This window comes from Pinus tabuliformis, chromosome X, assembly GCF_031772625.1.
Source record: "Pinus tabuliformis cultivar Carrire ecotype Pingquan chromosome X, CPIR1, whole genome shotgun sequence".
In the NCBI taxonomy this organism is placed as follows: domain Eukaryota; kingdom Viridiplantae; phylum Streptophyta; class Pinopsida; order Pinales; family Pinaceae; genus Pinus; species Pinus tabuliformis.
This window is the reverse complement of record NC_142308.1, coordinates 1,712,157,720-1,712,171,673: the sequence shown is the minus strand read 5'-3', so window position 1 is coordinate 1,712,171,673 and position 13,954 is coordinate 1,712,157,720. Positions and strand designations below refer to the sequence as shown.

At 35.6% G+C, this 13,954-nt stretch overlaps 1 protein-coding gene across 1 annotated transcript in view; it reads right to left on the bottom strand.

Annotated features, from left to right (window-relative positions):
* LOC149146593 (mannosyl-oligosaccharide 1,2-alpha-mannosidase MNS1-like) overlaps positions 1-13,954 on the bottom strand; it is a 185,754-nt gene that overhangs the window by 108,228 nt on the left and 63,572 nt on the right. Inside the window, exons 7-8 of the mRNA XM_089450085.1 lie at positions 12,573-12,662; positions 11,224-11,351 (exon numbers count right to left, since the gene is read on the bottom strand). Coding sequence (XP_089306211.1) covers positions 11,224-11,351; positions 12,573-12,662 — 218 coding nt within the window. The remainder of the gene's footprint in view (positions 1-11,223; positions 11,352-12,572; positions 12,663-13,954) is intronic.

Here is a 13,954-nt window from a genome sequence, read left to right as displayed (position 1 = left end):
CTGCAATTTTCACCATAAAAATTCTGCGGAAAATAAAATGTTGGAAACTAAGAAATTCTAACATACACACATAAAATTTAACACGGTTGTTTTTGGACAATTGTCCCCGAAAAAACCCAATGCTGGAAAACCAATGCAACAGATGAGGGTTTTATTATTATTCTTAAGCAGCAAATCTGAGTACAATAATTTAGATGCTCTACTAGCAATCTAATCTAAGGAAAAATATTGGCAAAAATTATTGTGAGAATTTTCTCTCACTCCACAGCTAATTTATGCCCCTGAAACTGTCTCCCAAGCCAAACACAAATCCTTCTGCATCAACTTTTGCACAGTGCTTGCTCAAAACCTCTATGGATTTCGGCCTACCCCTCAATGCCCCTCCTAGAACTTGAATACTTCCTCATGGAATGTTGCTGACCTCACTACCACCTGCTACTCACCCTCTGGCTCTCTCTTCTCTGCTAAGTCTTTGCCACTGAGAAAATCCAACTGCCTAGGCAACTAAGTATCTGCATTGGTGTATTCACCATCACCACATCAATCCCTTCTTATATCTTCCAGTTGGGACTCCAATGACCAAGATTAAATCTTAATCGATAGCTCAGATCATTTCTGGATCGATCTGTGTGAGTTTCTAGAGAATTATCACCTTGATTTAAATAACTCTGATAAATTAACCATATTCCCTAAAAGTTTAGACTTAGGAGATATTTAAAAATTGGTTAAAAATCTAATTAAGTCATTTCTAGGTGGAATTTCCAAAAATGATTTCTGAGTTTTGGAGATCTCATGTATTCTAGCCTCTCCACCAAATTTTGTGGCCAGAACACTGTAACGACCACTAGTTGTATACGCAATGAAAACATTAAAATACTTCGTAGACAAATACATCCATTGTAGGACAGTAAGTGTAAAATGTATATTATATAAAGAATTGATGTAGGATGATTCAAATGAGAATGAGGGTCCTATATATATAGTCATGTAAGTACGCTTTCACTAATGGTTATGTCCTTAGGGACATACCTTTTCATTAATTGCTAACTAATTAATCATTAATCTTATTTGTCGTCTCTTACATTATTTGTGTTTATTTCATATAAATTTAGTGTGTTACATTGCCTTCCCCTTCAAAAATCTGTCCTTAAAGCTTACTGATGAAGGATCGATTCTCTTCTGGTGATCGACATATCTTCTTATTTTTGAGCTTTCATTTTTGTTGATACAAGACGATATGATGTTTCGAACGATAGACAGAATTGTCGTACTGAAAACGAATTAGACCATCCTAGATTAATCTTCTGAGAAATCTTCAACCCTTGGAACTGTGTGGTGAATGTTTATCGTATAACTGGATTGAGCTCACTTCAGTGTTCTTCGGAACATAAGTTTGTTGTTTATGTTTTGTGTGATATAAATTTGTAGATTTATTAAGGCATCTACTCTTGTGATTCAGATGTCGATAAGGAATTTTTCTAGTTTGAACTTCCTTAACATTTTTATGGCAGTTTCATGATTTCCATCATGCATTGTTGTTGTTGACTTAACTACTGAATCTTTATGATTTTTGAGACGTAAGCATTCCTCATTCTTTGAATCAACTTTATTTTGGCATTCACACTTCTCGTCTTTTAAACACTTGATTTGTTCTACTAATGTTTGGTTAAGGCTCTTTAAACATAGATTTTCTTCTTCTTGTTCTAATAAACGCTCCTTGAGTTCCTTCTTTGATGTTTTAGCTTTCTTGACTTGTTCAAGTAGTTTTTCTTGGTGATCTCTAAGGCGCGAAATTTCTTTGTCTTTGCTGCAAATGACTTCTTCAAGCTCTTTTTGTTTCTTTGATATAGTTTTTTCGTCATCTTGAAACATCAAGTCTGAGATATCCTTAAGGTCTTCTAATGAAGATTTTATTGATTTTAATTTACTTGTTATGGCTTGAAATGTGACCATATTCCCTTCATAAGGAAACATCAAAACTTGTTTCTCTATGTTTAACATGAATGTACCCAAATCTTTAAACCAGGGTAGTATGATGTCAGTTTTTTTATCCGTCCTTACAACATGAAATTGAGATATGTACTCATAATGACCTATTGTCACTTGTAGATCACTAATTTTATACTCTTTTTGGTCAAAAATATTTTTCTTTTCACCAACGCTTAGCTCTGGAATTAATAGCTGATTTGCCAAGTTAATATTGATATAATTTTTATTGTTGATTGGGTTGATGGTGACATTAACTTCTTTGCCTTGGTTACTTCCTTTTATTGTAATTACTCTATGATCTGTAACTGAAAGACCATAGGAAAACATTTTTTCCTTCATCATTTTAGAATTGAGCTCCATCATTTTTTTTCAATCATTGATCCCATTTTGTTTTGTCGCGATGACTTTAGGTATTATGTAATCTTTTTTAATATATATATATATATATATATATCAATTATTATTATTATTTTCTAACTTTTTTTTATATTTTTTTCAATTAATTAAATAGTTTTAATTAATTAAAAAAAAAAATATATATATATATATATATATATATATATATATATTTACAGTTATATAATGAATTGTAGTTTATAATTATATCAATTAACAAGGGATGCATCGAATTAGAAGCGATTGCATTGTACGGACGTGCCTGGACAAGGCTTTGACAAAGGACGTGTTACGATGACGGCAGCGGGCAGGAACAGGGTTGGCACGAGAGAAGACTGCAATGTTGAACGCAAGACAGCAACGGAAGTGCTAGTTGTGATGAGTTCGGTGGTCTGGTGACGGTCGGAACAACAACAATTGACAGCTTAGGTAGTCGTTCACGGCTTGGGCAGAGAAAAGCAGCAATGAGTTTAGCAGTTCAAACAGGGCGGTGGTGGATGGCGGTGGTGGATGACGGTGGGGGACTTTGTCAGTGCCTCAATCGATCGGTGACTACCCATTGGGCGGTGGCTCTGGCTGTCGTGTTTTTTTTTGGTTTGTTTTAAATTCGGTTTTAATATGGTAATTTTTTTTGTGACTGCGTTTTTTTTATGAATTTTATATATATATATATATATATACTAATTTCTTTTAAGATATAATTTTTTTATGTATATATTGATTTTTGTTTAATATATATACTCCTCTTTTTTTTAGTTGATTTTTTTCTATATAATTCTTTTTTTTAATGGCTAAAGGCCTAACAACAAGTTGGAGAAACTCCAAAACTGGTAGCGAAACGCTAGAATCACGATGGCAACACAGTTGATGACAAGTTGGTGGCCAAAGGCCGGATCAGACGAAGCTCTGATACCAATGTAACGACCACTAGTCGTATACACAGCGGAAATATTAAAATACTTCATAGACAAATACATCCATTGTAGGACAGTAAGTGTAAATTGTATATTATATAAAGAATTGATGTAGGATGATTCAAATGAGAATGAGGGTCCTATATATATAGCCAGGTAAGTACCCTTTCACTAAAGGTTATGTCCTTAGGGACATACCTTTTCATTAATTGCTAACTAATTAATCATTAATCTCATTTGTTGTCTTTTACATTATTCGTGTTTATTTTTATATAAATTTAGTTTGTTACAAACACATCCGATGCTACAAAAACTAACATAGCTAGACTAAAATGAGAAAGAGGGTTGGTGAACTGACAGCGGCCTCCCTCTTAGTTGCACTCAAATCGCACTTGAGCTTTAGGACTTTATCTCATGAAGTGCGAGTTTGTGTGATAACAATATACTATGATCAATCTAGCAGCTAGTTATCAATTCCCACTCCCCTTTTATGAGAAAAAATAATGGCATGTTTGCTACTAGAAGGTCCTCCGACATCTGCCTGATGACTATTGGTAGGCATATGAGTATTAATCTAGGTAGAAGGTGGTGTTGAGGCTACCACATCACTTTCCTCAATCTCAAAGTCCTCCCCCGATAACAGTATGTGCTGCTCCTCTAACCATTCAAGTGCCACCTCCATAATATGCATCTCGGATTCCACCCTCCATTCAAAGATTACATCAATGTTTTCCAAGGAAATGGCATCCACACCAGGTATTTTAAAAGTTAATGTTTTGCTATTTAAAAAGGTGATGTAATGTTTTAAGTTTATTGCATACCAAAAAAAAAACAATAAAAAATTATGCTTTACCTTCTTACTGTTAAAGGCCAATACTTTCACTCACCTTTATTTGCCACTTAAAGTCTTAAGCATGATCTATATACAGAAATGTCTTTATTTTTCTGTGCAAACTCTTTAACGTCTTCGAGTTCAAACCGTTTCCAATGTTTAGATATTTTCATTTTATGTTTCAATGTCTTCATGCTATATATTTTAGACCTTGTTAAGTGACAGTTTGATTTTTTCTATGTTTTTGAACTTAGAAACAGTTTAAAATATTATTTACCAATTAATTCAAAATTTATAAGCATATCACTGATAAATAAAATGATGCCTTCAACTCGCATAGATGTAACTTGTCTTTTGTTGTTTTTGTGGCCACTTTTGTATTTTGGGCATCTTCTACATGTAGAATATTGCACTCCAAACTGAGTCAAACTTTTCCTCAGCACAATTTATCTGATGCATCTTTAATAAGCAGTGAATGCTCTGATAGCACTATTAGAAATATTAACATGTGCAGATATGGAAGAATCAGTGATGTAATTCATTCATTTAATCCATGTCAGGTATACTAATATATACAAAAGGGAAACCCGTGTTTTATTTTGCCAATAAGGAACGGCCCATTTTTTATTAAATCATGATCACTTGAGTACAACCTTATCTTAACATATCATTAACTTGTCTTAACATTACACTTCAATATGTCACCAACTTTATAACTTAAACACCTTTATTATCTCTCTAGCTCTATAGCTTGAATAACTTTATTATGTCTCCTATTTTATAACTTAACACTAACTACCCCCTAAGACCCAAGTCTTCCAAATGGTCTAATATTTTTGTGTACGTACTTGTACAAATTAGAATGACATGCTTTTCTTTATGATGACAGTGATAGTTGAATATTTTTTATTATTTTTATATATTAAAAAAATAAGTTGAAAAAAGAAAAAGAAGAAAAATTAAAAATTAATTTATTAAACCATGAAAAAAAATTAATCCCTAAAATATTTCTTATCGCAAAATCTGAGATTTTTTGTTTTCCACACTGAACACATTTCTTATTTCATTTTCGCATTTCTTGTAACATAGGGTGTATGTGAGTGTATTTTACAATTTTATGTAATCCAAATAGATATATTATATACCATATAGCGTGGAAAAAATAGCAATAAAATCGGCAAAGTCCAATTTTTGGGGCTAGCCAATTTTATCGGCCAACTTTTTGGCGATTTTTTCAAAAACAAAAAAGTTACGATTTAATCGGGAGTCAATTGAAAAATTCGTAAAGCCCACCCAAGCCGCAGATAAGTGAGGGAAAAGGCTGAAAAATCACTCATTCTTCACTCTTCTTTCTGCCATTCATCCCTGTGGAGAAAGGAGGTGTTTTCCATTGCCCAAGAGGAGGAGATTTGCTAGTTTTGTGGTGTGGACTTGGAGATTTGTCTTGCTGATTTATTGCTGCCAGGTATGTATTTTAATTTCTCTCTGTCTTTGTTACACAAATCGCTTCTTAAATATTGCCTTAAATATTTCTATTAGTTTGTTTTTAGCTTATTTTTACTTCGAAATTTGAATCAAAACATTGTTTAGAATCTAGATTGAATCAAAATTTCAAAATGTTTAGATTGTTTACATGTTTCGACTTTCAAGAATCAGAAATTCAAACCCTTCTCTAGTGAATCTGAGTGTGTTCAAGTGAGTGAGAAGAGGCATTTAAAATTTAAAATCAACAATTACATTTGTGTTTGCTTCTTATGTGATTGGCAATTGTTATTTTTTTTCAAGTTTTTTTGTATCGTAGGTTCAAATTCAAGTTCAAAGTTTCAAACAAAAGGCCGAGGAATTTAGACCCTATGTGGGAATATGGTGAACCTGATCATATACCCGAATCTAGGGGGGTCAATAGAATGTATTTCACTTGCAAGTTGTGTGGCAAGCATATGTCAGGGGGTGTCAACAGATTAAAATTCCATTTGGAGCAAATTCTGGGGAAAATATAGAACTTTGCCCAAATCCAACTCCATAAATCATCCGGATTCCGGAAAGCCATTAAATCATTGACAGATAAAGAGGGGGGCAAAGACATCAAGGCAACGGTAAAAAGCCAACTTGTAGGGGCCTCAGGAGTGGGGGGAAGTGAGAGTGGTTATTCAGCATCAAATCCACACCCGCATGTCCCAACCCCTCATCTTTCTCATCTTTTTTTGTTCCTAGAACCACAATTGGTGCACAACCTGGCATCAAATCGACACTTAAAAAAAAAGGAAAGGCAGAAGCTGACAAAATGGTCAGTGTCTTTTTTGGAGTGATGTTCCTTTCAACATTGCCAAGACCAACCCATTCTACCAACCTATGTTTGATGTTGTTGTTGTTGTTGTTGGCCTGGGGTACAAAGCCCCTACCTTTGCAGAGTTGAGAAAGCCTCTTCTTCAAAATGAAAAAGTTGATTACACTGCTAGATTGGAAGAGTCTAGAGCACCATGGGAATACACTGGATGCACAATCATGTCAGATGGTTGAACTGACCAGAAGGGTAGGACCCTTCATAACTTCTTGGTTAGTTGTCCCAAGGGGACAATGTTTATGAAATCTGTTGATGCATCTACACACACTAAAGATGCATGTTTATTATGTGAATTGTTGGACATCTTCATTCAAGAAGTAGGTCCACAAAATGTTGTCCAAGTCATAACAAACAACGCTACAAATTATGTTGTTGCTGGCAGGTTGCTTATGGAGAGGTATCCTAACTTGTTTTGGACACCTTGTGTTGCTCATTGTATTGACTTGATGATGGAGGATATAGGTAAGATTCCTCTTGTGAGGGATATTGTTGAATCATCCAAGAGCATAACAAAATTTATATATAATCATGCATTTGTGCTTAGCTTGATGAGAAGATTAACCAACAACAAAGAGTTGGTGCGTCCTGCCATTACACAATTTGCCACTACTTTCATATCTCCTCAGTGTCTGTTGAATTCTATGTGGGATGTGAGCATGTTCCTTTCATAAGATTTGCATGCTTTATCTATTAGCCGCAAACCAGAGGGAGAGGGCATATGCAAACTAGTTTCATATGATCAGATCTTTTGGGCAGGAGTAGAGGAGGTGTGTGCCATTTTAGAACCTTTGTTAAGGGTTCTTGGGTTGGTTGAAGGAGACAAGCCCGCAATGGGCTACTTGTATAAGGCCATGGCTAGGGCAAAGAAGCCATTTGTGCCTATTATGAAGATAAGGGAGATGAGGGGTTAAAGAAACAACAGTTGGTATGGAGAGTGATTGATGAGAGATGGAACAATACCCTCCATCGGCCCCATTCATGCTGCAGGTATCTACCTCAACCCTTCATTTTCTTACTCTTGTGGTTTCAGAGTTGATGCTGAGGTGATGGATGGGTTCTTCGCTTGTGTTGAGAGGATGGTGGCACCTGAGCAAGAACGTGAAGAAATTTCTAAAGAAATGGAGACATATAGGATGGCAGGTGGCATATTTGGTTATACCATGGCTATTAACATTTGGTTATACCATGGCTATTAATAATAGGACGACCAAAATGCCAAGTAAGTTTCAGTTTTTTTCAACTTTCAAATTTCATAATTCATTGTCTCTTCATAATTTGCTTCAAGTTTAGAATTTCAATGTTTTAACTTTTTTTATGTTTCTTATTTTTCTTTTAACATGTAGATGCTTGGTGGACAAGTTATGGTGGCAGAGTACCCCATCTACCTCAACCCGCAATTTCTTACTCCTGTGGTTTCAGATTTGATGTCGAGGTGATGGATGGATTCTTCACTTGCGTTGAGAGGATGGTGGCATCTAAGCAAGAACATGAAGAAAATTCTAAAGAAACGGAGATATATAGGATGGCAGGTGCAACATTTGGTTTTACCATGGCTAGTAATAATAGAACGACCAAAATGCCAGGTAAGCTTCAGTTTGTTTCAACTTTCAAATTTCATATATCATGGTCTCTTCATAATTTGCTTCAAGTTTAGAATTTCAATGTTTTAACTTCTTTTTTTATGTTTCTCATTTTTCTTTTAACGTGTAGATGCTTGGTGGACAAGCTATGGTCGCAGAGTACCCCATCTCCAAAATCTTGCCATTCGAGTGCTCAGCCAAACATGCAGTTCCTCTAGGTGTGAGCGCAACTGGAGTGTATTTGACAAAATACACAGCAAAAAGCACAACAGGTAAACAAAATTCGAATTAAATTTTTGAATTCATTTTATTATTTTTAATATTTAAATTTTCTAAGTACTAATTTACAATCTATGACCCTAATATAGATTGGAGTCCCAATGCATCAATGACATGGTCCACGTCTAGTACAATCACCGATTGTGGGTGAGACAACTACAGAAAATCCTTGATGTGGAAGCCATCTCACTGGACAATATTGATATTATTGTTGCATAAAGGGTTGAGACTGAGAGGCTTGCCATGGAGTCGACCCCTGATTCGTTAGACGTGGATTCAAAGGCACTAGAGGCAGAGGAGGTAGCAGTTACAAGGGAGGGAGAGCCAGGGGTAAAGAAGGAGGAGCAAGGTCAGGAGGCAAAGCAACAAGAGGATGACGAGGAGGAGGTGACACCATCTAGGATGGGCAGCAACAGAGGACAGAGGCCACCTCTTTTTTTTTGCTTCTAGAGGGAAACAAAGTCCATTTGTAGCCCCAGGGGCAAGGCCTTCTTCCTTTAGAAGAAAATGCAAAACCATTCTCTATTCTCGTAAAAGGGGCAAAGGATCTCAGTCACTGATTACTTTATGACATTTAGATGACTCATGATATACATTTATTATATTTTTTGTTGATATTTTGACTCTTGAGAGTTGAGACTGAGTCAAGACTCAAAATTCAGGACTTGAATCACTATTTTTATACGTGATGTAGCACTAGACTTCATATACATATTATATATTAGCTTTCTTTTCTTGTTTATGCGGAAATGAATTTATTTTATGTTGTGGATACTTTAGATGCTAAAAAATGAATATTTTTGTATTTTTTATAATTTCGCCAACTTTCTGCAAATTTTTTTAAAAACCCCCCAACTTTAACGACTTTTCCAATTTTTGGACCTTTGCCGATTTAATCCCGAGGTCTACTTTTTCCACATTGGTATATATAGTACAGTGCATTACAAATTACAATGCCTCAAAATGATGGGTCCACCATCCCCCCCTCAAGTGCAGGAGAGAGATGCACAAGACTGCAACTGGTGTGGGTCAATGAACCATGGGAGCAGGTACACACACCCTGCCTACACAGCTCTAAATGAATGACGGATGCAAAAAATAAGTCCACAAATAATATAAAGAACTTGATCCAAAAGAACAAAGATTAGCATTAAATGACTCAAGTTGAATGTATAATGAGAAGGCATATCCTCTACAAAGAAAGAGGGTATTTAATGGTTGAGGGGTGCCTTACAAAGCTATCTATTTTCTAGGACACTAATCCAATTCCTACATGAGATTTTCTAATCCAGAAAAGACAAAACAGAATGAATTTACAGATCCATGGGAGTAGAGTTGAAATCCACATGAACACAAAAGATAAAATATTATCCTCATGTATGATGTGTACTGCAACACATAACTTGCTACAAGACAAAAAGAACTCTAACATTTACAAGGAGCATTAGAATAAAATTTCAACGAACTAAAAGGCTCATCAGTAATTCAGACTCTAAAAATTTTTAATAAAACTTAATTTTAACCTAAGTAACCTGACATGGGGATTCGGGATTCGTAGGATACGGGGATTCGAGTGTTGGATTCGGACACGTTGACCCCCCGGAACAGGACACATAGGATTCGTTATATATTATTTTATTATATATATATATATTAAAAATTAGATATTTCTTACACAAATTCTCATTAATGATACAAATTCATTGATTTCAAACATAGATCTTCATCTAGATGTTAGTTTTACTGTTTACAAAGTAAGTTAGTAACATTATAGCATCCTTGAATTTATAGGTTCCTTTTCGCCGGATTCGAATCTGGTTTTAGAATTTAGAATTTATGATTCATTGATTTATGCCAGTTGGGTGTGACACCGGTGATTATCAAAGAAGGATTTATTACCAGCATATCAATCAAAATACCTTGGAAAGCACTGGCAGCTGAAAAGTGTGAGATTAATGTGGAGGACTTTGAGCTGGTTCTTGTTCCACGAACTGAGTTCAAAACATCCAGTAGTTCTGAAGAATGTTCTACTTCAGAAGTGTACCCCAGTGCGTCTCCTTCTCAGCGGAATTCAGAGCAGGTAGAGGGCTGTGGTATCCATGTAAATGGGGGTTCCACCTATCTTGGTGTTCAAGATGGGGTTAAGATGATTGCCAAGATGGTGGAAAGGCTGCTGCTTGGTCTCCATGTTAAAATAAAAAATCTTATTGTTGCATTTGAGCAGGCAACAGAGACTTGTAGTACAAACTTGGGGGTTGAAAGCAGCTGTCAGTCTCAAAGCATTCTTGTCCTTCGAGTGCTCCAAACAGAATATGGAACAGATGTGTCTGGAGATGCTTGTGAAACTGCTGGCCTTCATCCAGATGATATAACAGGACTTGTTATGTTGACAAAAGTTATAAACTTTAATGGTGTAAGCGTTGATCTCTATGATGTGATAGGCAAGGACGCAGAACCAGGATGTTTGATAATCACCGGTGTCACACCCAACTTGAATTTACAGGTTCCTTTTCGCCGGATTCGAATCCGGTTTTCGGGACACGTTGTGTCCTAACAGGACACGACCCGGATTCGAGCGTGTCCTGTTAGGACACGACGTGTCCCAAATTTAGGATTCGAATTAGGTCAAATCGTGTCCGATTCGTAGGATTCGAACACTTGAGGAAAATCCAACAAATCCAGTTTCATAGCTTTTAACAAATACTCCACTGTGCCAGAATCAGTGTAGTTCAGAGCTACATGAATGAGCTATTAGTGAAAAAGCACACAAAATGCACATCTAACGTAGAAATTTAAAGATCAAAGGACCAGATTACTCCTGATGAAGAACCACTAGCATGATAGCATCGTAGCATAAACAAAAACTCTAACCAACATTAAAATACATACCTGTCACCCATAGCACCAAAAGTAACCTTGGAGTAAGTTTCGGCATGCCCAGAATTAGGGTTTATATATATTGGAAGTAATCCATCATCAGGAAAAGTTGCCTGCAGTCTCTTGATTACATTTTCAACCTGCATCAACAAAAATGAATTTTTGGTCATTGTTTCTCACTAGAACAATAATTTTCTTCAGAGATGAAGTGCCTCATGAATGCAGCACTTTAGGAGTACCTTAATCTGATAAATGCAAGTAGAACTACTAACTATTCAGACAATGGATATAAGTCTGTCGTTTATGAATCTAGTGACAAAAACATGTGCGTCATGAATATGTGAACTCTCTAGGACATTGACAGTAACTGTGCAAACCCTTGATGCAAAGAGCTGCTTGAATGCACTTCTTTTTCAGTGCTTCACTCAAAAAAAAGCCAATACTTTAGACTTCAGGAAAAATATTCCAAAGGTGTTGTCAAACTACTTGAGCCCCTTCACGAAGGAAAGATTACATAAATGTTCGGTAATAGCCAAAAGCAGCTGATGGGACTGTGAAAATACATCAGAATACTCCAGAGAAAGTTTGCATTCTATCAAGAACGAATACTATCTAAGAATTGATTGTATTCCTCAAACAGAAAAAGCACCAAATAGAACTCTCCGTACCCAAATTCTTCAGTAGCAATGCTCTTGCAAACAACCTATAAGGCAGAAAAGTGCTGGACATGTCAAAAATGACTCTTAGTAGAATTTTCGGTGAGTTCCAGTCTAGATGTCAAATCCTTTACCGAAAGCATCAGCCAAACACCTTAAAACATTTTGTTCCAACTCATAAAATATTCAAGGGACTCCGTATGCATTAAATATTATAATATTAGGCAGAAAACACGAGATAATTAACTCATAATATGTCTGTCATAGAAAAGATGACTCTTAGTAGGTATGTCAGTGAGTTCCAGTTTAGATGTCAAACGGTAAACCCATTAGCGCAAGCATCAGCTAAAGCACCTTAAAACTTTTTATTCAAACTAATAAAAGATCCAAGGGACTCATTATACATTAATTGTCCAAATATTTACAGCTAAGAAAATCTTTACCAGTTGCTTGTGCATCTTTAGCATGGCAATCTTTGTAAGTATGTCACATATTAAATTGTTTGACTTCATCAAAATTATAAAATAACCATATTAAAGATATAGTGTAGACCAATCTAAAATTAGCCATATTTGCTAATGCACTATTCAAATAGCCCTATTTCTGTCATAGAATAAGCTTTGAATTTCATCTCTTATATTCAAATGCTCCCTGTCAACAAAATACAATACAAGAAAAAAGGATAAATGCTACTAAAATGAACACCTTTTCCTGGTACTTGGGATCTCCAGTTCTTTGGGAAAGGGCAATGAATTCCACTTGCTCTGTTCCAGAGTCTGCCAGTATACTTGCCCCCTGTAAATATAAAATGATAATAATCAGGTATGCTACTAGGAAAACCATGCTTCATCTAAAAACTTAAGGAAACTGACATTCTTTTGGAACAGACTTATACTTCCCACATGGATTTTTGGCAAATTAAATACCAAGCAGAAACAGGGAAGAAAAGAAATAATCAAGAGTTTCAGCACATCAAAGAGAAGACGTTAAGTTTGAAAAAATCAATACTCCACGAAATTTATAGAGCTTTTTTGTCAATAATTAATGGCACATACACAATTAAATTGTGATTTAATTTTAACTTGACCATTTAATTTGGTGTTCGAAATAGGAGAAGCATTGTATTTCTCATTGTAAAATCATCATTTCAAATCAAAATGAATTATAATGATAAGTGTTTTAAAAACCGGCCGGTTTGAACCGGTAACTGGTCAAACCGGCAGAAAAACCTGGTTTAACCCCTCCCTTCGCCAAAAAATTAGAAAAACCAGTCCTAACTGGCCAGTTTAGGACAGAACCGGCCGGTTTTACCCCTCATAAACCAGCCGGTTTATTGCCAGGGCAGCTATAAACCCCACAGAATGCATTTTTGTATGTTTTGAGGTTGTTTTAAGGGATTTTTGGGGTTGTTTTCCTCCAAAAATACTTCCTCCAAGAAAACCATGCCTACCCTCTCATTTTCCTGACACATCTCAGCCCTAGCAATATATCCTTTTACTTTAATTTTTAAAATTACCATGAAATGAATCGAGATGTTTGAGAATGGTTTCAAGTCTCAACCTCATTGGATTTCATATGGAGAACCTAGAATTTTAGATTTGAGATTGCCATTTGATCCTTTAAGAACCTTGATGTTGGTGGCATTGATTGTTGAACTTTGTTGATGTTGGTGGTATTGATTGTTGAACTCCTCTACCATGGCCTTAACAAGAATGCACCCTTCACTCAAAGGAAAACAACTGGTTAGGCATGCTAATTTTTTCTACCACATTATAAGGTTTGGGAGATGAACCCTTCACTCAAACCAAAATCATTGGTTAGGCATGTTAAACCTTTTCAATTTCTATCATGTTATAACGTTGAGCAATCCAAGTCTGAAGTCGATCTTGTTTATGAAGATTATGTATTTCTAGTAGCGTTGAAATTTGAATCAATGATGAGTTTCATGAGTGACCGTGTTGATCACTGATTTGTAGTTTTGAATCTTGATGTCTATTTTTGCTACTACTACTAAAGATGTAGAGAAGTTTTAGGAGTCCTCAAACTCTAAGCCATATTATTTATGTAGCTCAGGTTGATAATCTCTT